General features: G+C 63.4%; 7 protein-coding genes across 7 annotated transcripts in view; 3 read left to right on the top strand and 4 right to left on the bottom strand.

The window, feature by feature from the left end:
* Window positions 1–45, top strand: part of EMIHUDRAFT_441671 (hypothetical protein) — a gene marked incomplete at both ends in the record, with an annotated part of 1108 nt that extends 1063 nt beyond the window's left edge. Inside the window, one exon of the mRNA XM_005785425.1 lies at window positions 1–45. Coding sequence (XP_005785482.1) covers window positions 1–44 — 44 coding nt within the window.
* A 3463-nt stretch (window positions 46–3508) lies between these two features.
* On the top strand, window positions 3509–4033 carry EMIHUDRAFT_57461 (hypothetical protein; the record flags this gene model as incomplete). The annotated part of the gene is made up of 2 exons (XM_005785424.1): window positions 3509–3563; window positions 3621–4033. Coding segments are annotated over 2 exons (468 nt in total), but the record flags the coding sequence as incomplete, so codon positions are not given.
* A 1283-nt stretch (window positions 4034–5316) lies between these two features.
* EMIHUDRAFT_230034 (hypothetical protein) lies at window positions 5317–6189 on the bottom strand (the record flags this gene model as incomplete). The annotated part of the gene is made up of 1 exon (XM_005785423.1): window positions 5317–6189. One exon carries the CDS (start codon window positions 6187–6189, stop codon window positions 5317–5319), a length of 873 nt encoding a protein of 290 aa, XP_005785480.1.
* A 1040-nt stretch (window positions 6190–7229) lies between these two features.
* EMIHUDRAFT_111960 (hypothetical protein) lies at window positions 7230–8084 on the bottom strand (the record flags this gene model as incomplete). The annotated part of the gene is made up of 1 exon (XM_005785422.1): window positions 7230–8084. One exon carries the CDS (start codon window positions 8082–8084, stop codon window positions 7230–7232), a length of 855 nt encoding a protein of 284 aa, XP_005785479.1.
* Window positions 8085–8284: 200 nt separating this feature from the next.
* Window positions 8285–9441, top strand: EMIHUDRAFT_230032 (hypothetical protein; the record flags this gene model as incomplete). The annotated part of the gene is made up of 5 exons (XM_005785421.1): window positions 8285–8300; window positions 8376–8477; window positions 8549–8569; window positions 8644–8777; window positions 9265–9441. 5 exons carry the CDS (start codon window positions 8285–8287, stop codon window positions 9439–9441), a joined length of 450 nt encoding a protein of 149 aa, XP_005785478.1.
* A 281-nt stretch (window positions 9442–9722) lies between these two features.
* EMIHUDRAFT_364116 (hypothetical protein) lies at window positions 9723–10052 on the bottom strand (the record flags this gene model as incomplete). Its single annotated transcript, XM_005785420.1, has 1 exon — window positions 9723–10052. A coding segment is annotated over one exon (330 nt), but the record flags the coding sequence as incomplete, so codon positions are not given.
* A 1826-nt stretch (window positions 10053–11878) lies between these two features.
* EMIHUDRAFT_230030 (hypothetical protein) lies at window positions 11879–20537 on the bottom strand (the record flags this gene model as incomplete). Its single annotated transcript, XM_005785419.1, has 3 exons — window positions 11879–12067; window positions 12140–20184; window positions 20507–20537. The coding sequence occupies 3 exons, from the start codon at window positions 20535–20537 to the stop codon at window positions 11879–11881; spliced, it is 8265 nt and encodes a 2754-aa protein (XP_005785476.1).
* Window positions 20538–21915: the final 1378 nt, after the last annotated feature.

Below are 21915 nucleotides of genomic sequence, written 5' to 3'. Positions count from 1 at the left end.
CTCGCGCAGGACCTCTCCGACGGCGAGACCGCCGCCGCCCTCTCCCCGGAGCAGGTGCGGCTGCGTCACGGCCTCCGTCTCGGCCCGCATCTCGGCCACATCTCGGCCACATCTCCACACCTCGAGCAGGTGCAGCGCGCGCGCGAGGCTGCCGCGGCACTGCACTTGCTGCTGACGGCCGCCTCCACCCTCCTCCTGCCGCCGCTGGTCTGCCTCGGCGCGGTCCACCACGCGCGGCTGCGCAGGCTCAGCGACGAGTCCCCGTCGGGCCTCGTGGCGTCATGAGGCCCATGCACACCCAAGTGAGGCTTCCTAAGCCGTCTGGGACGCGTCGCGAGAGTCGGTAGAGTCGTACTCGCCCCCGCCCAATACGCGCCTAGCGAGAGAGAAGCGAAAGCACTGCGGCGAGGGTGTGTGATTGCGCGACTCAATGTGCGCATACCGGCCTTCATGGTCCTTTGCGTGGTGGTGGGAGAGCGGTCTAGCGGTAGCGCGCTGACCCCTCTGCCGCGTCGGGTCACGCTCTTGACCTGTCTCGCCCTCGTTTTGACTCTTGCCCCTACGTTCGGTGTGTAGTAGTACTCGCGCGTGAAAGAATATTTATGACGGGAAAAAGGGAGCTGGATGCGCCGCAGAGGCTAGCGCAGCCAGGAAACACGGCCAGAAACCGCCCGCAACAGCCCGCGATCGCTTTCTGCGCATCACCTCCCGCGAGTCCGGCGGTGCAGTAGGCTCAGAGAGCGGTTGATACCGACAACCTCCCTCCGCGCGGGCAGCTGTGTGCGAATCGAAGCCACCAAGCTACCCCTCACGCGCGACCGCGACTCTCGACAGGAAGGCCCGCTTCAGTGCAGAGCGCGGCGCCTCAGATCGCGATCTGCTCACCAAATTGCTTGATGAGGATGATCGCGGTGACAAAGTAGAAGGAGTTGCGCGCCAGCTGTGGCGCCGGGGAGTGAGTGTCAGTAGGCGAGCGGGATGAGGCAAACGAGGGTGCGGCGGAAGGATCAGACAGGGGCATATACAGTGTGCGGACGGCGGACGGGGGCAGGACCTGCGTGGTGAGCTTGCGCTGCTCCGCCGGCGCCTCGGTCCACAGCTTGGCAACCACGTTGCTAAGCATCGCACGACAAGATAAGGTGGTCGCACGACACGATTCGCGCGACAGGCGAGGCGCACGCCCAGCACGCGGGGCTTCCAGTAAAAGAATTCTTGTCAGCTTGCAGGTTTTCTTCCTTTCTTTCTTTCAACGTAAAGCAGATTCTCTTTCTTCGGGTTGTCGCCGGCCGCGCTCGGACGGGCAGGCGGGGGCGAAGGCTCGCAGACCGACATTTAGGAGAGATCGGCCGCGACATATCTGGAGCAAGCTTTCGCAACGGTTCTCTGGCAGTAAATGTGCCACATGGTGGTGCTCTTCCTTCTCGCACCTGCTCTTTCAAGCAGCGCTCTCCAGTCGTTTCCCATTCCCCGCCGAGAGCTAAAGGGAGCGACCGCCGGAAACAGAGCTCCCGTTCTCCCCCCCCCGTCAGCGAAGCCTCGGGGTGCAGCTCTGGCTGTCGCCTCCGACGGTGAAACCAGGGCTGAAGCCGGCGTTGTCTTTGATGAGCTCCCGTTCTGGCACGCCTCGATGGTGCTACTGCGCCAGAGGGCGCTCTCCGTGGTGCGCTCTCCGTTTGCGCCGCTCATTACCGGGGCGATTGCCTGGAACGCCCTGCCTGTGTTGGGCTCGGGCGAGGCGGTCAGGCTCAAGAACCTGCTCACCGAGGAGGTTGCTCAGGCGATGCTCTTTGACCTGGAGGGGGTCGTGGCGAGCGTACTCACATTCGCCCTCGGCACCGTCGCAGCGCAAGGCGTCTTTGCCCTGTGGCAGCGACAGGTCGACATTCGCAGGTCTCCGCTATGTGCCATAGCGCAGGACACACCCCTGCGCAAGAGCAGCAGCCTGCTCCCCTGCGGCCCAGGTGCCTGCTCAAGGAATTTTTCATGCTAGAGGTGCTCACGCAGCAGCAAGTGAAGCTGTTTCGGCGCGACAAGCCGCGGATGCGCAGGGCTGCGGCCCTGCTCGAACGGTACAATGAGGAGCTTAGCGCATCGCTTCGCCACTCGTGCGTCTTCGGCGCGGCGCACTCCATCCCGATGGGCGGCTCGAGCACGACTCCGGTCTGGGCGGAGCACTGGCGCAATCAGCAATCCACGGTGCTCGAGATGTCTGATCTGCTGAGCGAGGTGAGTGATGCGCTGTACGGCGGGCCGTTGTACGGCTTCTCGCCGAGCGACTCACTCGGGACGAACAGCCGATGCACCGAGCTCGTCTTTCAGCTAGCGGCGGCAAGGAACGAGCGGAGAGCCGTTGTCGAGGGCTCGCTGCCCAGCACGACCTACCTCATGCTCTCGGTGCTGATGGCGTCCCTTCTCTATTGCTTCGTGCTTCGTGCCGGACCCGCGGCCGCCGCCATCGCCTTCTTCTCCATCGACCGCGTCCGCCTCCTCTTTGCGTTCATGTGCTCCGCCTTCTCGAGCATATTCATGATCATGGCAGACCTTCATGACCCCTTTCGAGGCAACTACAGGATCGACATGACGCCTTCCGTCACGAGCGCGGCGCAGCGCATCCGCGGCGCGAAGCTGCTCGCGTGGAGGCGCGAGCCCTTCGAGGAGACCTTGGAGACGGCAGCACTGCGCCCCGACATGAGAGCAGACGACGACCTGTGAGTCGTCTAGAGAAGGAGATGAAGCGAGGGGGAGTTTGCGCGTGGGCGTTCTCTCCATGACACTACTCGCTCCCAGCGCCTCGGTGGATCCAACCCACGCCGCGTGTGTCGTGTGCCTCGCCGTGTGTGGTGTGCCGCCGCGCGGGGAGGAGGACATCGATTGCGCCTCTCAAGAGAGTGAGCTGAGAGAGATTTTTGAAAACCAACCGCTCTCTTCTTGTGAGCTGTGAGTTGACAATAGCGTTTCATTAATTTACATGATTAATTATGCGCTCTCTCCCCCACCTCGCCGCCTGCCAAACCTCCCCGCGGCCGTCTCGCGTCTGCGCCCTCATAGTGCGAGTGACACCGTGAAATTCTTTTTGCCTTTCCTTGCTTCTTCGAGCAACGAAATGGCCCAGCAAATCGCGGTCGTACTTTTACTCGGCCTGCCCTCTTTGCCTAGCCTCAGCCTACACCGTTCGTTCTCAACATGTGCACCGCGCTGCGCCGTGCGGCTGTTCCCAAAAGGCGATGGGAAGAAGCGGCGGCCAAAGGCTCTCCCGCCGGCAGCGCCTGGCCCGCCGCCGTCCCCGCCTGCCACACCAGGCCGGGTGAGCGGAGACTCTCTATTGTCCGCTCGGAAGCAGATTGCGCTTGTGCGCGCCTACCGCGCTCGGCAGAGGACCGGCGTCCGGCCTCCAAAGGAGCGCACCAGCTTCCGGAGAAAGTCAAACGGCGCGGACGCCGCTGCAGAGGCTGCCTCAAGTGAGCTTGGCGAGCTGCCGCGGGGCAAGTACAACACCACGGCCGTCCCATTGCTGCTCGTTGACGGCTACAACGTCATCGGCTATTGGGCCCGGCTGAAGAAGCGTCGTGACCGCGACGATATGGAGGGCGCTCGCAGGCGCTGCTAGACACGGGGGATAGCCCAGTCCGCGCCGCACAACGGCGGGTGGAACCTCACCTTGCCTTCGCTCGACAGGCTGCTGCTGGACGACTTGGTCGAGTACAACTCGCCCAAGCGGTACGACATTGTCGTCGTGTTCGACTCGGCGGGCACCGGCTCGCGCAGTGATCACGTCGAGTCATATCTCGGCCTCGGCGTCGTCTTCACGCCATCTGCGGATCTCTACATTGAGCAGGAGCTGCGCAGGATCGCGGCCGAGGGGCAGCGGCCTGTATGGGCCGCCACGGCGGACCGCGCGATCCAGGTCGCCGCGACCAACTACGGAGCCAATGTCATGTCGACGAAGCGGCTCGTCGAGGAGCTCAAGGGCAGCCGCGCCGCCTCGGCCACCCTGGTGGGCGAGTGGAACCGGCAGGAGAGCTCGCGGCGCCCCGTCTTCCTGGAGGACCAGGTGGGGGCGGTGCAGAGAGGAGTGCTCTCCGGCAGCTTGCAGGGCAAGCTGACGCAGCGCGAGCGCAAGGCGCTGGAGCGAGGGGTGGAGTAGCGGGCGGCGGAGCTCATCGCGCAGCGATCGGGAGAGAGATCGCGGACGAGTGGGTCATACCTGCCCCCACCTTCGGGCCACCGGGACGCGGGGCGGGCGTCGAGACAGCGCTTCCGGCGTCGGCAAGAGCGTCGGCAAGAGCTGGGCCCCGCGGCTGGAGCGCAGCAGGCGGCAAGGGGCCGGAGCCGCAGCTTGCTGTGGCGGTCCAGCAGCTTGCTTGCTGAGGTGCTGTGGTGTGCCCCCTCTCCGCGATCAGGAGAGCACGGGCTTGATCCACCGCTCCTTGGTGTTCAAATGGATCGACCCTCGCTTGGCGACACACGCCGCCCCTCGCGTTCCTGACAACGCCTTGCTACGCCGCAGCACCCTTCTCCCGCGCCGCCGGTAGGGCTACCCGCCGTTGTACAACAGTTGGGAGCCGGCGGCGCACGTGCCCGCAGCGCATACTCCGAGCGCGTGCTCTCCCCCAGCCGCGGCTCGCCGTTTCGGACGGCGTCACCGGAGCGGCCTCGCTGCAAGAACGAGGAGGCGCGGCCGTGCCCACGTTGCTAGTGCCGTCCACCTTCATTTTGGGGCCGCGCGAGCCGCCAGAGGCGCCGCCGGCAGCTCTTCCCACCTGCTGGGCTGGCATCCTCCTCCATCGCACACGAGCCGCTCGTGTGCGATGTTACGTGATGTCCCCTCACAGCGCCACAGGCACAAAATGTCGTATCTGTACGGCGAGTTCGAGGCAGAATTAAACGGCTCTCATTTCGGTGTTTACGTTCGTGCGTATAATATGCTCTTTTTGTATCACACATTCACGGCTCTGCTTGCACTGTGCACACACTGCTGGAGTGCGCTGCCACGCCTGCACCTCTGCGCTCTGGCCATTCTCTCCCTTCATGCCACAAACGAGAAAAAAAGCGTGGATCTCCTCCCGAGTCGCACACGTAACTGCATTTCCACACGCCAGCGGCCACTGTGCGCGACCCCGCCCCACGCCCCACGCTCAGGACCCTTTTTCGCAGCGGGGGGAAGAGGGCTCAACCTTGTGACGCGCTGACGCCGCTGAAGCGCGTCCGAGCCTTCGGCTGTCGACCTGGCAGGCCAATGCCCCTGCCGATCAAAGAAGCCCGCCCACACACCCCTGAACAAAGCGCTCGCGGTCGCGCCGCGCCGCTGCGCTCCACTCACAAGTCAGAAAAGATATCGAACTCCGCGTTTGACCGCCGATGCGCCAACTTCGAAGCGTACATGGCTCGCCCCAGATGGCCGTTGTTGGTCGGTGGCCGCGGCCTCGCTGGGATGACGCCCTTGTGGCGTTTGGCTTTGGGGCTGATGTGGTTGGTCGAGAGCAGCGCATTGACCTCTGCCAACCTCGCCAGCGCGCGCGCCTCGGCATCTCGCGCCCGTGACTCACGAATCTCGGCAGCCAGGGTCGCCGAACGTGCTCGCGTCTCGGCCAGGCGTGCCACCTCGTCTGCCTGGGCCTTGGCTGCCACGACCGCCGCAGCTGCCGCCTCATCTTCCGCGATCTTGTCAACCCGCCGTTTCGACCCGCGCTCCGCAGCGTCGAGAACATGAGTCAGGCGTGTGACGCAGTCGCGGCAGTCGCCACGAAGGGCGTGCAGCGCGTGGTCGCTCGCGGCGAAGTCAAAGCCGCTGACGTCCATCTCCTTTGCGTGCTCGCTCGCAGCGAGCACGTCGTCGCTGGGAGCAGCCAGAAGCAAGAGCGGCACGTCGAGAAGCTCCCGGCAAGCCTTCTGCCGCTCTGCACGCAGGCAGGCATTGGCTCGCACGACCTGGAGGCGACTCGCACGCTGCCGCATCTCAGCCGCGACCGCATCGCGGAGGCAACGAGCGAGCCGCACGCGGCCTTCACGCCGTCGAACAGCTGTCCGCGCCATGATTGCCGCCGAGATCATGGCGCAGTCTTCACTCAGCGACGCGGCGGGTGCTGTGGGCACAGCCGCCGTAGTGGTAGCTGGCGAGCGCGGTCGCGCTGCGTCGCCCCCTCCACCGTTCGAGAGCGGCCGGCGCCGGAGCCACGAGAGACCGAGCATTTTTCGACTTCCTCGACGGCAGAGTGGCGACGGCGTCTTGACCTCATCTTTCTTTTGTGTGTTTGGTGGTCGAGCGCGCGCGCCGTGGTGGTGTGGTGGTTGGTGGTGGTGGTGGGTGGGTGGTGGTGGGTTTGGTGCCAGTCTTGCCCCGGTGCACCTCTCCCGCACACTGTCCTTGCGCGAGGTCTTCTCTGGTAGAACGGGTGCGAGATGCATGTAGGGAGTATTCGCAAAGAGGAGCCCCGCGCACGCACGACTCCGCAGGAGAAACCCCTCCCCACCCGCCTACTCTGTGAATACGTATTCCACGTATTCCAAATGACCTCCAAAAGGGCCGTATTCCGTATAAAATTGCAGTTTTAGGCCGTATTCCACACACGTATTCCGGAATACGTATTCCAAACGAGGCCCCAAAATGGAGGTATTCCGTATAAAATTTTCTTCGCTCCGCGAATTCACAGAGATCAGAGTAGGCCCCCCAGACAAAACACAAGGGAGAGGTGGGTGGGTCACAGAAAGACTGCGGCCGCCAGCAACTGAGCGTCCTCGCTGGCGGACGGGGAGAACACAACGAAGGGACGTCCGAAACGCAACACAAGAAGGGACGCACGCACGTGTCCATCACCGGGATGAGATCGGGAGATTTACACATATCAGCCGAATATCTCCCGCTGGCATGTTTAATTTATCGCCGATCTGCAGCGGTTAGAACCTCGCGACTGGCTAGGTAGCCGCCCATCGGAGCGCCGCCTCGCCGGGGTCTCGGCTCTGACGAGCCATGCTAGCTCCGGCCGCAGCCCCGCCCACAGCCGCCCTTGGTTCGTCCCTCAGTATAGAGTCGAGAAGACACTAATCCTGGGGGAAGCAACCCTGGCGAGGCGGTCCTGCCGCGTGGCGAGCGGTCACACCGAGCTCCGGCTAACCGAGAGGGCGAGACGGGCCTGGTCGGTACAGCGTGAACAAAAGCGGGGAGGTTGGAATTCTTCTGCGTGAGCTCTATACCTAGCACCCTATGAACCTCCACAAGGAGTTCCGGCCTGCTAAACCACTGGGACAAGGCTCGCGATGGCGAACCAGCAGATAACCGCCGTGCCTGCCTGTCGATCCACGACCCGCAACTTGGCGGTCTGGTCGCCGGTGTCGACCGCCTGCACCGTGCCCGTCTTGCCGGCGCACCTCTCCCGCACACTGTCCTTGTCGAGGTCTATGGCGAGGCCCGCCGCGCGAGAGGAACGGTGCAACGCGGCGGCATCGCGGCACACCCGCACCTGCCCCCCCTCCGCGAGAGCAGCCGGGTCCCAAATCGCGTCGGACCCGTACCAGATTTCGGCGGCCCGGCCTGGCGACACCATCACCCGCACCTTGACCGATCGGTCACGCGAGTCGACCGCCGAAACCACGCCAAGCGTGCCTGCGAAGCGAGCACGAATCTCGTCCTTGTCGGTGCTGAACATGCTCGCGCGTGAGGCGCGCGAGATCTCCGCCACGTCGGCCGCGATCCAGCAGTCCACGCCGGGCCGCGGGAACGGTTTCTTCGCCGGCCGCTGCTGCTGGCCCTGGCCGCCGAACCCAAAGTCTGCTCCAAACCCATTCTGCCGCATGAACTCGCGTATCATAGCCTCCTGCGCGGCCTGGCTCGGGCCGCCCCCGCCCATGCCGCCGCCGCCAACAGTGCCAGTCAGGTCGAACTCGCGGCGCTTCTCCGGGTCCTTTAAGATCTCGTAAGCCTGTCCAACCGCCTGAAACTCCTCGTCGCCGCCGTTATTCCTGTCGGGGTGCAGTGCCGTCGCCTTTTTGCGGAAGGCCTTTTTGATCTCGTCGGCGGAGGCATCCGGGCTCACGCCAAGTGCCGCGTATGGGTTTGGCACCTCAGCGCCTGGCGCGCGGAACTGCATGCTGACCGCAGACTGGCGGCTGGAACTGCATGCCCATGGAGCTCTCGGCGTCGCTGACCGGCGGCTGGCGGGCGTTAGCCAGAGTACAGGCGCAACGGCTCCAAGGGCCAGCAGCTTCATGAAGGACGCCACGAACCGTCGTAGCTCACCTCTCTCCAAGCTCTCCTCGCCCCGCGCCCGCGAGGCCGCGAGGCGCGACGATGCCGACAATTTTTTGTTCACGCCTCGCACGACACGTCTCCCATCCCTTTCTTGGGTTGTCTGTTTTCTTTCTTTCTTTCTTCTTTACAGGGGACCCTGTCCTCGTGCCATCCCTCGTTTGGATTACGGGCGCTTTGGCACTTTGCGTCCGAACAAGCACGTGCACCACGCTGAGGGCCCAACTTGAGAATCGTGCTTTTTGGGTTGGGTTGGGTTGTTGGCCCGGGTTGGGTTGTTCCGCTTACGCCCTTATTCCACGTGAGGTTGGGTCGTCGGCGCGAATGGTGAGGTCTCGACCGCCGCCGCTCACGCCAGCGGACGGCCACCATCGCTGTTTTTGGCTTCGCCACCGTCCAAGGCGTGCGCCATGCGCTCGCCGGCATCGAGCGAGCTCGCCTGTCCGAGGAGCGGCTTTCTGTGTGGACGCCTTCTTCTGGCTCTCGTCGAGAGCGTTTTGCGTCCCGGCGGGTGGGAGAATATGTGTCGTCTGATGTGTCACTGTGTGCGTCACATCGGTCTTGATAACAAGCACGGTCGATCCGTCGAAGCGATACACTCGTTCCTATCACGCTGGAAGGCTTGCACGGAGCTCTGTGCCGGCACACAGCAGTGCGGCAAGAAGAGCTCGATGGGGAGCGAGAACCGTCAGAGGTGCTCACCCAGGTTTCGGAAGTCCGCCTTGATGCGGTCAGTTCCCCCCAGGTTTGACCGCGCAGCTCGCGAGACTCGTCGAGCACTCGCAGCCTTTCTGCGCCTCTGACTCTGCAAGCCGTATGCGGGAAGAGCAGTTTATCCGCAATATATCGACGAGTTCGAGAGAGCCACCGGCTTTCGCTCGGGAGGGATTGAGTGCATCGCGACGGACTTCAGGTTACACCTGAAAATCTGACGGTTCTCGCTCCCCATCGAGCTCTTCTCTTGCCGCACGGCTCTGCTGTGTGCCGGCACAGAGCTCCGTGCAAGCCTTCCAGCGTGATAGGAACGAGTGTATCGCTTCGACGGATCGACCGTGCTTGTTATCAAGACCGATGTGACGCACCCAGTGACACATCAGACGACACATATTCTCCCACCCGCCGGGACGCTAAACGCTCTCGACGAGAGCCACAAGAAGCGAGTCGTGATTTCTTGTTGGTTTTCTAAAATCTCTCTCTAACGTCTAAGCACTAAGCTCTAAGGCTAAGCGACTCCCGCGCGGGCCGAGAAAAGGAAAAGATTCGGGCAGCGGCTCCCCGGCCCTGCCCCTGGATGGGTGGTGGTTGCTGACCGCACTTATGCTCTAAAAAGAGACGATAGTATGGAGAGTAAGGTCTCGCGGGGGGAAGCACAGAGAGGTCGCGGAAGAGGGACGGCGATTGTCGCTCTCCGCCAGCACACACATGGGCATGCTTGCGCCTTTGGAAAAGAAAAGAACCCGCTTCCCAACACGAGAACACCTCATCCCTCCCAGTCCTGGCCGATGGCCTCCACGTTGCGCGCGAAACCAGCCTCGTTCGCGCGTACGAGCGACGCCGCCAGCGCCTGTAGGACGGCGCGGCGGCGCGGCAGCTCGAGCATCAGCCCCTGGCCGGCCTCGCGCATCGAGACCAGGACGGCGTAGGCGGAGGCAGCCCACTCGGCGGAGGCGGCGCTCGTGCGGACGAGAGCCGTGCCCGCGGCGCACGAGGGGCGGACGCTCGCATCGAGCGCCCAGAGGTAGGCGCTGAAGGCGGTTTCGTGCGCTGCGCTCTCCGCGCAGCGCAGGACGAGGGCATCCAACGCGTCCGCCGCTGCCGGGATGTGCAGGCGCCGCATCTCGCCCCACACCTCGGTCGCGGCGGCGAGGTGCTCCGCAGTGCTCGACTCACACAGTCCCTCGAGGAGCAGGCTGAGGTCGAGCCCCCGCGCCACGAGCGCGAGCGTGCGCGGCACCGCGGGGGCGCCCTCGCCACCCTCGCCGCCCCTCGCGTGCCCAAAGGCCTCCCACGCATCGACCATCTCGCGGTGGCGCGAGGAGAGGTTGATGAAGCCGACGAGGTGGGGCAGGGAGTCGTGCGAAACGGGGAGCCGGAGGAAGCCACGCAGCTCCGCCGCCGCCGCGACTAGGTTCGCATCACGCACCGCGCGCACGAACCTCCTTGCGCCCGCCGACGCGAGGCTTTGCCCCACCTCGGCCGGGTCCGCGGCAGGCCGCGCGGCAGGCCGCGCTTGCACCTCCGCCGCCCCTTCCTCCCTCTCACCTCTCTGCCGCTTCGACGGCGGCGCAGAGTCGGGCGGCGGCCGAAGCGGCTCGCCGCTCCCTCCGCTCTCGCCGGCTCCACCGCCTCCCCCTTTCGCGACGCCGGCTCCGGTCTCGGTGGCGCCTTGAACGCGGCCCGCCACCGTAGACAGTCCACGAGGGAAGACGCGCAGGAAGCGCATCTCACCCTTGCCGTACGAGCGGGAGGAGAGGCCGAGGGAGAGGGCTGCGCCATGCATCTCCTTCCGCTCGCCCTGACTCAGCCCAATTAGGTCCAGCCCGCGCAGGCCAGTGCTCTCTCGGCGGGTCGTGTCGGCGAGCAGCCGCGCCAGCGCCTCCTTGAGCTGCTGCCGCGTCAGAGGCTGTTGTGTCGCGCCGGCACTGGCGCCGAGCCCTTCCCGTCGATCATTGTTAGAGAGCGAGTCGGAGAGTGGCTGAACACGGCCCTCGCCCAGCCTGCCCAGCCCGGAGCCCTGCTGCCAACCCAGCTTGCGCAGCATGCGGAACCCAAAGCCTTCCGGTTCTTCTTCCGGTGGTGCCGCCGCGCCACTCAATCCCAGCAGCTCTTCGCGCGACACTGCATTCTGCGACGGCGCCACCATCTGTTCTGAGCTCGAGTAGCCCTGAACTGCGGCGCTCAGCTCCGCCTGACTCGCCTCAAGCGCAGCGACACCCGTCACGACGCAGTCCTTGCACTTCCTCTCGTGCGCGGCCTTGCGCATCTGCGACTTTGAGAAGCTGTCCGGTGGCTTCACCTCGCCGCATGCCGCGCACGGTGGCCGAGACTGGCTGTTCTTCCGGTGCATGATCGAGAGGTCGGGGAGGAGAGAGCCGGATGCCATGGAGCGCCAAAAGCTGGGCGGGCTGCTCTTAGCGGCAGCACCGGGTGGCGATTCTCTGTAATTCTTCAAAAATTTGTGTTGAGGAGTGACCCGTGCCGCCGTGTGCCCCGCAGCGGCCTCGCTGGGCCAGAAAGTCGGCCCCGAGTGCCAGCAGCAGCCTCGTTGAGCCAGAACGTCGGCTCGCGAGGTGGCTGGTGGGTGCTAGTATGAGCCCGCTGAGGCGTAGTGCTCCTGCACGTTAGTGGTGCACTAACCCCGAGAAACCCTTCGGTTCACTCCTCATCGCAAACCCCTGTCAGCAGTCCTCCTCCGGGAATGTACGTAAGAGCCACATACATTGAAAATAGCAGAGCAACACAAAACGGCCCCGCGGCGTCTCGCCATCCCGCATCCGGATGAGGTGACCTCCACGAGGAGACGAAGGAGGTGTACGAGGGCGAGGTCACTTGGAGCTCGTTCGCAGATTATTTCCCCTACCTCTCTCCCGCCACAGCAGGGGTACTCGAGTACAAACCGCCCGCCCGCACACGTACTTAGTCGTCCAGCTCACACAGCGCCGCCACCCCCCTCTTCACCCAGTGTTCCTGCGGCTGCTCCTCTAACCGCGGCAGCTTGAGGAACATGACAAAGTTGGTCGAATGGCCCGTCGTCGAGAGCGTGCCGCGCCGGTCGGACGTCTTGTAGAGGGGGCAGAGGTAGTGCGCCCGGTCGGCGATGTCAGCCTCCCGTTGCGGTCGCAGCCAGAGGGAGGGGAGTTTGGTGAAGAGTACCTTAGGTTCCGACTCGCCGAGCACCGCGCTGCTCTCGTCGAAGCGCGCGCCCTCCAGGAAGATCCCGTGCACGTACACGCCCTCCTGCGGCGCGACGGAGCAGTCGTGGTTCGCCGGGAGCACGTGCATGTCAAAGCCGAGGTGGTCGATCGGGATCGCGTTGGCCCTCGCGTAGTTTTGGCTGGAGCCCGTGAGGAACGCCTGTGTGAAGAAAAAGCCGGAGATCCAAAAGTGGGTCGGCACGCCGTTGTCGAGCCAGCCCTGGAAGAAGGCTAAGCGGGCGAGCAGGTCGCTCACGTAGCTCCCCAGCGGCTTCAGCGAGGGGAAGGAGCGCTTCATCCAGAGCGCCGGCCGCACCCCCTGGACAAGGGCGGTGCCCAGCGCCTCGAGGTCGGAGCTCATGACCACGAGACCCCTGATTGCCTTGCGCAGCGAGGCGAGCGACGACCGGATGACCGACGTCAGCCGGTTGAAGCGAATCAGTTCCTGGTGCAGCACCGTGTTCATTGACTCGAGGTACTGTACGGGGTAGTTGGCTCCGGCCACGTCGAGGTCGAAGGCGGGAGGGAGCTTCGAAGCGATACCCTCGGCGATCTTGTCGAGCACATCCTCGCCACCGCCCCCGCCGCCAGCGCCGGCGCGAGCCTGGGTCGAGAGCACGGCGTCGAAGAGCTCGCGTGTCTCCTTGAGATCCTTGGTGATATCGGCGTTCTCGTGCAGGCCAAAGGCCGTGGGCAGCTGCGTGAGAGGAAGCGCGCGGATCGATTCAAGGTAGCCCTCGTGCGTGGCCGCCCCGGGTTGACAGTACACCCCGTCCGATGAGAAGGTGAAGCCGGGCTCGATCGCAGCCGCCGAGATTGGCTCCGCGAGGAGCGCGCTCAGGCATCGCCGGTCCTTGTCGTCGGTCACGCGGCCGCCATAGTTGGCCTCGCCAAAGCAGTAGCGCAACGCTTCGAAAGGCACGTCGTCGAACATGGTCAAGAAGAGCCGCAGCTGCCGGACCGAGATGCGCAAGTCGCTCTCGTTGAACTCGTACGGGATGTTCCAGCCGAGCGCACCGAACTTCCGCCGCTCCTGGATCACGCCGTGGAAGAAAGCGAGCGAGAAGACGAGGGGCGTCCACGCGGCAGCGTTCTCGCCCATGCCGTCGCCGGCAAAGAAGGCCTCGTCCGAGATTGGGTCGGCGAGGAACGAGCCGAGCAAGTTTGCTCGCAGACCCTTCGGCGGCTCGTTCGTCATTTTGACGCCGTTCTGCAACACCGAGACGGGGAAATGCTTCGAGGGAGACGAGGTGAGCCATAGGCGGAAGTCGACGTGCGCGCGCTCCGGTGTCAGGTCCTCGCAGATCTTCTCGAGCGAAGTCATCCACGACGTCGCGAGGTGGCAGTTTTGCAGCACCACCCAACCGCCGTTGCCGAGGGCGTCGTTGATCATGCGTTGGGCGAGCGGCCCTTGGCCCTGTCCGAGCGAGATAGCTTGAGTGCGGCGGCCGCCAAAGCCCTTGGTCTCAGCAAACTTGAGCAGCTGCGACATCGGGTCCTGCCCGGGCGAGAGGATAAAGACGAGGGGCGCCGTCGGCGAGGAGTCGGCGTAGCAGTCCTCAAGGCTAAACGGCGGCGGCTCAACAAAGGTGGCGCCAAGGCGGTCCCCCACAAAATCGTTTACCATGCTCACAACCTTGTCCGGGCGAAGGCAACGCAGGACACAGAGGCGTGCAAAGTTGCTGAGCGAGCCATACGCGGCGGGAAACGGCTCGCGTTGCGGCGTTGCAGACTCGTAGATTACTTCCCACTCGGAGGCCTTGGCGCCAAAAGCGTGCACCAGCGGGCCAAAGCCGTCGAGTTCGGAGAGGCGTAGGAGCTCGCCCCAGCCGCGCTCGGCCAGCCACGGCACCGGCTTCTTGGGCGCATCGTCAGGGATGAGCCCCGAGCCTCCTGTCAAGAAGAAGGTCCACTCACTTTCGTCGAGCTCGCCGGCGCTGCGCATGATGCTCGTTGCCATGAGGAAGGAGAAGAGGAGCTTGTCCTTCTCGTAGAGCGAGCGGCAGACGTTGCGGTACACCGACAGCGTGTTTTGGGCGATGAGCAGCTCGAGGCGCTGTGAGAGCGCCTCGGCGTCCTTGAGGCCTGCGGGCGGTTGTCCGGCCTCGTCGATCGCGCGTTCGAAAAGGATGATGTACCACTGGAGCGAGTACTGATACATCGGGTCGATGTGGGCCATGTCGGCAATGCAAAAGAAGAGGGTGCTGGCGCGCACAGCAGTCGGCACGTAGCCCTCCCGCGTGCGGTCGAGTCGCTCTGCCGTGGCGTCGGCAACCACTTGCTTCTGCGCAATCTCATCTGAGAGAACCTTAGACGAGGAGAGAACGTCGATCGCGGTCTGGTCGTCTAGGATGTTGCCCTCCGACTCAGACAGCACCTGCAGAATCTTATCCTCGATCTCCTTGAGCTGCTTCTTGTTGCCCGCCGCCTCGAGGATGAGCGCCGACTTTTCTGTTTCGAGCTCGGGCTTCTCCTTGGCGACAACGATGCCTAAGAGCTGGTCCTGTAGCCCCTCTGGCGTGATCATGAAGTTGAGCAATGTCACCTTGACGGAGACTTCGGGAAGGTAGTGCGGGTTGGTCAACTTGGACGTGATGTAGAACCTAAAGTCCGGGTTGTACTCGACGGTCGAGTCGCCAATGCGCAACGAGTCCACTCCGCCCGACTTGAAGATCTGCTTTAGCAGCACCGGCTCGAGAACAGGGTCGATGTCCTCGCCCACGTTTTCCAGCAGCGCTGGCTTGCCGAACTGCACAGCGTTCTCGAGGGAGCGCACAAAGTCGCCGTCGGAGGGCTTGAAAGTCACGAGCCCTGCAGTTTTGGGCGCCGCACACATGGTCTTGATCCACTTGTTGGCCTGCATTTGCGGGTCGATCATCAGGGGCCAGCGGCGGGCGTACGAGATGACGATCCCGTTGTCGATTGAGAAGGAGTCGTTCGGCAGCCCGTCAATGTTCCACTCGCGGACCTTGACCGGGTTGCCCAAGGTGGCCCCCAACGAAAACGGCGACGAGCACGGGATCTGTTCCGAGCGACAGTATTCGATCCAGCGGGTTGTGACGCGCTCCCGGAAGACTGCGGTGAAAGGCCCCATGTAGGAGACGACCCCTGAGGCAATGAGCACGTCGCCCGTAATGTTGAACAGCTGCTCGCCTAGCTGGGCCGAGCTCGCCCCCCAACGATCTTTCTCGCCGCCAAGGCCCCCGATGAGGGTCTGCGCGCGATCGAGCTTCTGCGAGCAGTCCTCCACCTGCTGTCCCAGGTCCTTCTTCTTCTCGTCTGCCGCTGTGAACTGCGCCTGCAGCTCGTTGATCTTAGCCTCCACCGCCGCGAGCGCCTCCTTCTTCTCGGCGAGCAGCCCAGAAACCTCGGCAAACTCGGCCTCGGCCTTTGCGAGACGCAGCCGCTTTGGCTCGACATCCTTTGCGACGCGGTCATACACCTCCATTGCGCGGACCCAGCAGCAGAGCCCAAAGCACGCCTTGGAGGCCTTCTTGATGAGCTCGGGGTCAAATGCATCATTGTTCGTGTAGACCCTGATCTTCTCAATAATCTCCGGCTTGATGTTGTCCTTGTCGTAGTCCATCAGGTTCTGCAGGAAGCGCGAGTCGGACATCATCTTCTTGGCAGGACCCCAGTAGTCGTCCACCTTCCCCTTTCCGTCTGGGGCCGGCACCTTCTCCGGCTTGACCTCATTCATGATGCACACCGCCTCCATGGTGAGCTTGACACCGCCCGGCGGGTTCTTCATCCCCTTGACCTCGGTGATGTCATCCTTCTTGAGGGTCTGCAGCGCCTGTATCGACGCCTCCAACGCCGGCAGTGCCTCTGCAAGGCCGGCCTCGCACTCCACCTTGATGGCTGTCGCCTCTTCCGCCTTGGCTGTCGCCGCTGCCTCCTCCACCTCCACCTTGTCCCGCACCTGCTGCGCATCGGCCGAGTCCTTCTCGATCTTGACCATGAGCTCGTCCGTCTCCTTGGTGGCCACGACCAGCTTTGGCTGAAGCTCGATCAGCTCCGCTTGCATGCCCTCGACCGACTCGGCGGTTTGCTGCAGCTTCTCGAGGCCCACGTCGTACCTGGACTTCGCTTGGGACACCTCGGAGCGCTTGACATCGAGCAGACTGCGGAAGGCGCCGAGCAGCTCGAGATACGAGGTGGGCGTGACGTAGTTGTGGCGGCGAAGCTCAGAGAAAAACTCCTGCGACGCTTCGCGAACCGACACCTGGAAGAAAGAGCACGCTTTGACGACAGCCTCGCGCGTAGACTCCTCCATCTCGACGTCGCGAAAGTACGAGTGGGCGACGGTGTGCAACGCGTCCGCTGGCCACGCAGTGAACCAGTCAATAGTGCAGCAGTTGACGAGCGAGGGGAACTTCCGGAGCCGGTTGCGAAAGGCTTCGCCAATGGGTGACATGGCGAGCACGATGTGCATGTTCGCGCGGCAGCGTTGAACGAAGAGGCGCCACAATCCGGAAGGTGAAAAGTCGGCGCCGCCCTCCTGCTTCATCACGGGCGTGAGAGTTTCGGCAATCTGGGAAACCTCGTCGGCGGCGAAGAGGTTGGGCACTTCGCCCGCATTGAGGAGGTTATTGAGATCCTCGACATAGGACTCGTCCTTGATCTGCACGTCCGAAAGCAGAAACACGGTCGACTCTCCCATCTCACCGGCCTTGCGCAGCAGCACCTTTAGGTCCTCGCGCCACGCGGTGGTGTCGTAGTTCTTTGACAGCTCGATCTGGAATAGGGAAAAGTCTGCCACGGCAGTGGCCAGCGTGGTGAGTGACTGACGTCCCGACCCTCCGACACCAACGAGCAGCGCGTTTCCGAAGGGTGACTTCAGAATCCGCAGGATGCGGCACACGTGCTCGACCGCGAACGGAAAGAGGACCAGAGACATTGGCCGCTTCGAGACGGCGTTGAAGTCGTCTAGCATCGCGCTCATCTTTGCGGTGAGCACATCCATCCCTGGCAGCCGCTCGTATAGGCTTGAATCGTCCTTCATAAAGTCGCCATACAGCGCCGTCGTCCCTCCCGTTACCGTGGCGAGGTCTTTGTTGAAGGCGCCCTTGAGCTGCGAGTCAAGCAAGGTGGTGAACCAGAGCGAATCCGCGTCGTCCACGAGTCGGTCTGCGAAGACACGGCGGCACTCGTGCTGCCAGAGGCAGAGCATCTCGTCAGCCCCACCAATTGTTTTTGGCGACGATTGCAGAACGCCCTGGAAGACCTTTGCGACGTCGCGCAAGTTGAAGGTGTAGTGCGATTTGGCCGGCGTCGGGAGCAGCTCGGCCGAGATGGTGGTGTACACCGCGACGGTGCACGCAACCAGTTTGCTGCAAGTGGCCTTCACGTCGCCGCCGAAGTCTGCGAGGTGCCACGCGAGGATGGTGGAGAAGATGCGCTCGAGCGAGCAGGCTGAATAGTCCGTGAGCCACAGCTGGTTGAAGTGCCGCATATAGCGCGGAGTCACGTGGTTGCGGCCCCCGCCCGGAGGCCCCATCGCGGCGACAAACTGCAAGTCGACGAGCTGGCGGAAGAAGAGCTCTTTTAGGTCGTACCAGCCGCCGTGGTCCATCCACTGGCGCATGAGCTCAATAGGAGGCTGTGCGCCGTACTCCTCCGGCTGTGGCATGTTGAGATCGTCGATGAAGACGACTGCGCGCTTGCCGTACGGCGGGCCGTACACGCCCTTACGCCTCTTGTCGAGCTGTGAATCAACGATGCTCTGCGTCACGCGCGCCTCGGTCTGCGCAGAGAAGGAGAGCTGGATAGTCTGAAAAGCGTCGGATGGCAGCTCGTTCAGCCGCTGCGCGAGGAGAATCGTCTTGCCTGTGCCTGTGTTGCCAGTGAGCAGCAACGGCACGCTGTGCTTCACGAGAACGTCGGTGATGTAGCCCACCTGCACGGACTCGATGGTAGGGACGTTGATGTCGTGGAACCTTGCGCCCTTCGGGACGCTGTACGCACATATTGTGCTCATCCAGTCGCGCCACTGCGGCGCGCCAGACGAGCAATCGATGGCGACGTCGTACACCGTCTTGCCGGCGGGAAAGAGCTTTGATGCCTTGATGGCACCCGCCGGCCGGCTGGAGGGCGGAACCTGCAGTACCGGAGCGCCGGGTATGTCGAGCTCCGCCGGCAGCTCCTTCTGCAACAGGGAGCGGAGGAAGGTGTCAAATTTTGAGCGGCCATCGTCATCGACGACGCAACCCAGGCTCCACACGAGCGAAAACAAGAAGTAGCAGGTCAGGACGTCGGCCGACTTGGCGCTGTCTACCGGGCGAGATTGGTCCACCTCGGCGACGCGCCAGGCGTCGAGGTGGGCGAGCAATAGCCGCATTAGTCCCTGCACGAGATTTATGTCTTGGGCCGGCACGGGCGCGCGGCATGACTTGCGCACGAAGAAGAGGCAGGGCTCGACAAGCCACTCAAACAAGTCCTGCAGTAACGTCTTGTCTGTCTCGCTCACCGTCGGCGGAAGCGCCTCGAGCCACGACGCGAGGAGTGGCCGCCAGCCGAGTTGCGACGGCTCCATGTACACCATGCCGACGCGCGAGACAGTCGCAGGCGAGGCTACGGAGAGGTCCATCGGCTCAAAGAGCAGGTTCATCCTCGGCGACATCGAAATGATCTCGCCCGAGACGAGGCAGAGCTTCTTGTTGTCATCGAGGACCGTGTTCATCGACTCGATCCAGATCGCGTCAACTGGCCCATCGAACACCATCCAAAACCGCTCGCCCGACGTGTCGTCGCAGCAAGAGCGGAACATGACGGCGAGGATCCCGTCCGACCACTCGTGCGATACCGGGTCGAACTCGCCGTACAGACGTCCGAGTGGCACTGATTTGGGGTTGAGCGTGGGCGTGTTGATCTTCACTTCGGTCGGGCTGCCGCCCTCGGCGAGCAAGGACAACGCGCGGCTGAGCACGCGGTAACACGATGTCTTGGCTGCGAACGGCTCGCCAACGATCATGAGCCCGTGCCGCACAAGCACCATCTCGTGCAGCTCGAGGACCTTGGCGAGAAAGTTGTCGACGGGCTGCAGCCGGAGCTCAGTGCAGGCTTCGCGTGCGGCGCTCAGAATCTCTTCGTAGTCGGGCTCAGGCAGCGTGATGCCTGGAAAGAGGTCTGACGTGATTCCGTTGAAGAGCGGGACGTCGGGCGAGAGAAACTTGGGCAGATTGACGTCCTTGATGGAGCGGAGCACGAGCAGATTTTCGTCGTCCTCCGGAAACTTCCTCTTGAGTGCACCGGCGGCGGTAAGGACTGACTTGACGGCGCGCATACCGTAGTCGTAGTGGTCCTGGCTGCTGAGTTGCTCGGAGCAAAGTGTGTATGTCTGCACGATCTTACGCGCGAGCGGGCGCGCTTCGGAGAAGCCGTACGACATGAGGGAGATTTCACCAATCATGGCGTAGTCGGGCACCATCATGGCGCACGGGCGGAAGAGCGCCTTGAGGTTGTCGGGCAGCTCAGAGCGGCCGGCGTAGCCGGGGTTCATGGTGATGAAAACCGCACACGAGGCGTCGAGCGGCAAATCGGTGCCTTCGAAGAGGAACCGCTTGAGGCCCTGCGTCGATGCGCGCTGGATGGTGAGTATCTGCTGCGCGATCACAGAGAGCACCTCGAGGTCGATGCGGTTGAACTCGTCGAAACACGCCCACGCGCCCGCAGCAGCCAGCCCCTTGAAGAACTTTGCCATGGCGAGGTAGTCGAGCCCGTCGGAGCAATTGAAGACGACGCACTGCTTGGCAATCGCCTTTGCAAGGTCCTTGGTCGTCTCCGTCTTGCCGGTGCCGGCAGGACCCTCTGGCGCGCCGCCCAAATTGAGCTGGAGGGCACCCATCAAAGTGCGGTAGCAGCGATCTGTGAGTGAGGTCACCACGAGCCGGAAGGAATTGCCCAAGTACTCAAATCCATACTTCACCTCGGCGCTAATCATCTTGATGCTAATGTCGGTCGAGCGCACCGGGTCATAATAGTAGCGGAGCTGCGAGATCCAGTTGAAGTCGTTTAGCTTGTCGACCCCTGCCGCAACCATGCTTGTCAGTACGTCTTGCAGCTTCTGCCCGGCTGCGCACCCCCGCCTTTGGTGGTGACGGCCTTGACGGCGGCGGCGGGACAGGCTGGGCTGCGTCGGCATCTAGCTCCCCATCGGAGCCCCGGAGGAGCACCTTTGGGATACGGAGCCGTGTCACCGTGCGTGCACCTTGCTCAGCGTCTCCTCTCCGTGGGCGGGGGCGGTATGTGTGCTTGGGAAGCAGTTGAGCACGAGGTGCCGCCTCGCCATTAGGCGCGGTCGGCAGCGTGCTTGCAAGGGTGGATGATTGACGAAGGCGCTGCACCGCACGTATTGCAGCGTCGTCTGCGTCGGCACTCATAGATGTATTGTGGCCCCTCGCCGCTCCTCATGTAACAGACGCGCCGAATGCGGTCTGCGGTCAGCGGCCAACCGCATTTTTTTACGTCAGTAGCCGCACCCCCAACGTGTGCACGCACAGACCATTCCCGCCCACACAGCACGTCTAGGTCCACCGAAGGCAATTCAGGCCGGGTGCACCTCGCCAGGGTGGCGCGGAGCGTGGATGGAAGCGCGGGGTTTTTCCCCTCTCTCTCACACTTTTTGTTTGTTTGAGTGTGTGAAGCCTGTGAACCTCTCATTACTCATCTAGGACAGCGCGCAGCGCCATAGGGGGTATTTTCTTCTCAATAACAAGGTCTGTGGGTTCTGCCACACGCTCGGCTAGGCCCTCGGGCTCGGCGCGCGTGCCCAACGCGCGCGCTCGAGGACACGCGGCGCCAGCGACCGCGGCGTGGCGGTGCTCAGCGGCAGCGTGCAGTTTCAGTGCACGCGTCTCTTAGAGTTTTCCACCACCGCTGCGGGCGCGGCAGCCCTCGCTGTGTGTCGCTCTCCAGAATGTGAAGGTGAATCGCCACGACGTGATAGATGTTAAACGGCTACACACTACACACGGTGTACTCTGGTGACTCGCGCGAGGAGACTCTCATTCAGACAGCAACGCCGGGTTCTATCATTCTCCCCGCCGTGTGGGTTCTCTCTCCCCACTCTCCTGTGCGCCCTCGCAGCTCAGCCCATAGACAAAGCACGGGGGAAGGAGGGGGGGCAAACGACCGGCCTCAACCTCACCAGCCCTTCTTGCGCTACCCGGGCGGCGGCTGTGACAGCCTTTGCAGTCGCATCTGGCGCAAGCCTTCGGCGGAAGTGGGTGTCGCCGGTGCAGCATCCGCGGACGATGAGGCGCCGGCCTGATGGCCCAGACCCTCGGAGGAAGTCGCCGCCCCGGAGGACGACGCTGCCCCGGAGGAGGAGGTTGCTCCAGGAGGAACGGCTGACGGGTGCGGCTCGAGGACGGCGAGCTGCGCCTGAAGAAAGGGGGGGTGGGGGGCGGAGTTCGAAGTGCAAAGTTGAAAGTTAGGTCGAAGGGCCGCAGGACGCCGTACTAGTCACAAATGAGGACCAAAAAGCCAAGGTCGATGAGCATGTGTCACTCGCCAGTCCCAAGGACAAGATATAAGAGCTTGACACCTGCGCCCGTCCGCGCTCTGGATTCTCGAGCCACGACGGCCGAGCCGTACGCCCGGAGGACTCATGCTTCACGCTTCTCGTCCCGGCTAGCGCCTAGTCGCGCCTCTTTGACGTATACTTCACACTTGACGAAGGTGTGGGGCACGGTACTCGAGAGAACTCGGTCCTCAAACGCGAAAAGACCCACCACCCACGTCCCATGTGCGATGAAG

This window comes from Emiliania huxleyi (assembly GCF_000372725.1).
Source record: "Emiliania huxleyi CCMP1516 chromosome Unknown EMIHUscaffold_160, whole genome shotgun sequence".
In the NCBI taxonomy this organism is placed as follows: Eukaryota; Haptophyta; order Isochrysidales; family Noelaerhabdaceae; genus Emiliania; species Emiliania huxleyi.
The sequence above is the reverse complement of the archived record's forward strand: the minus strand, read 5'-3'. Positions and strand labels throughout refer to the sequence as shown.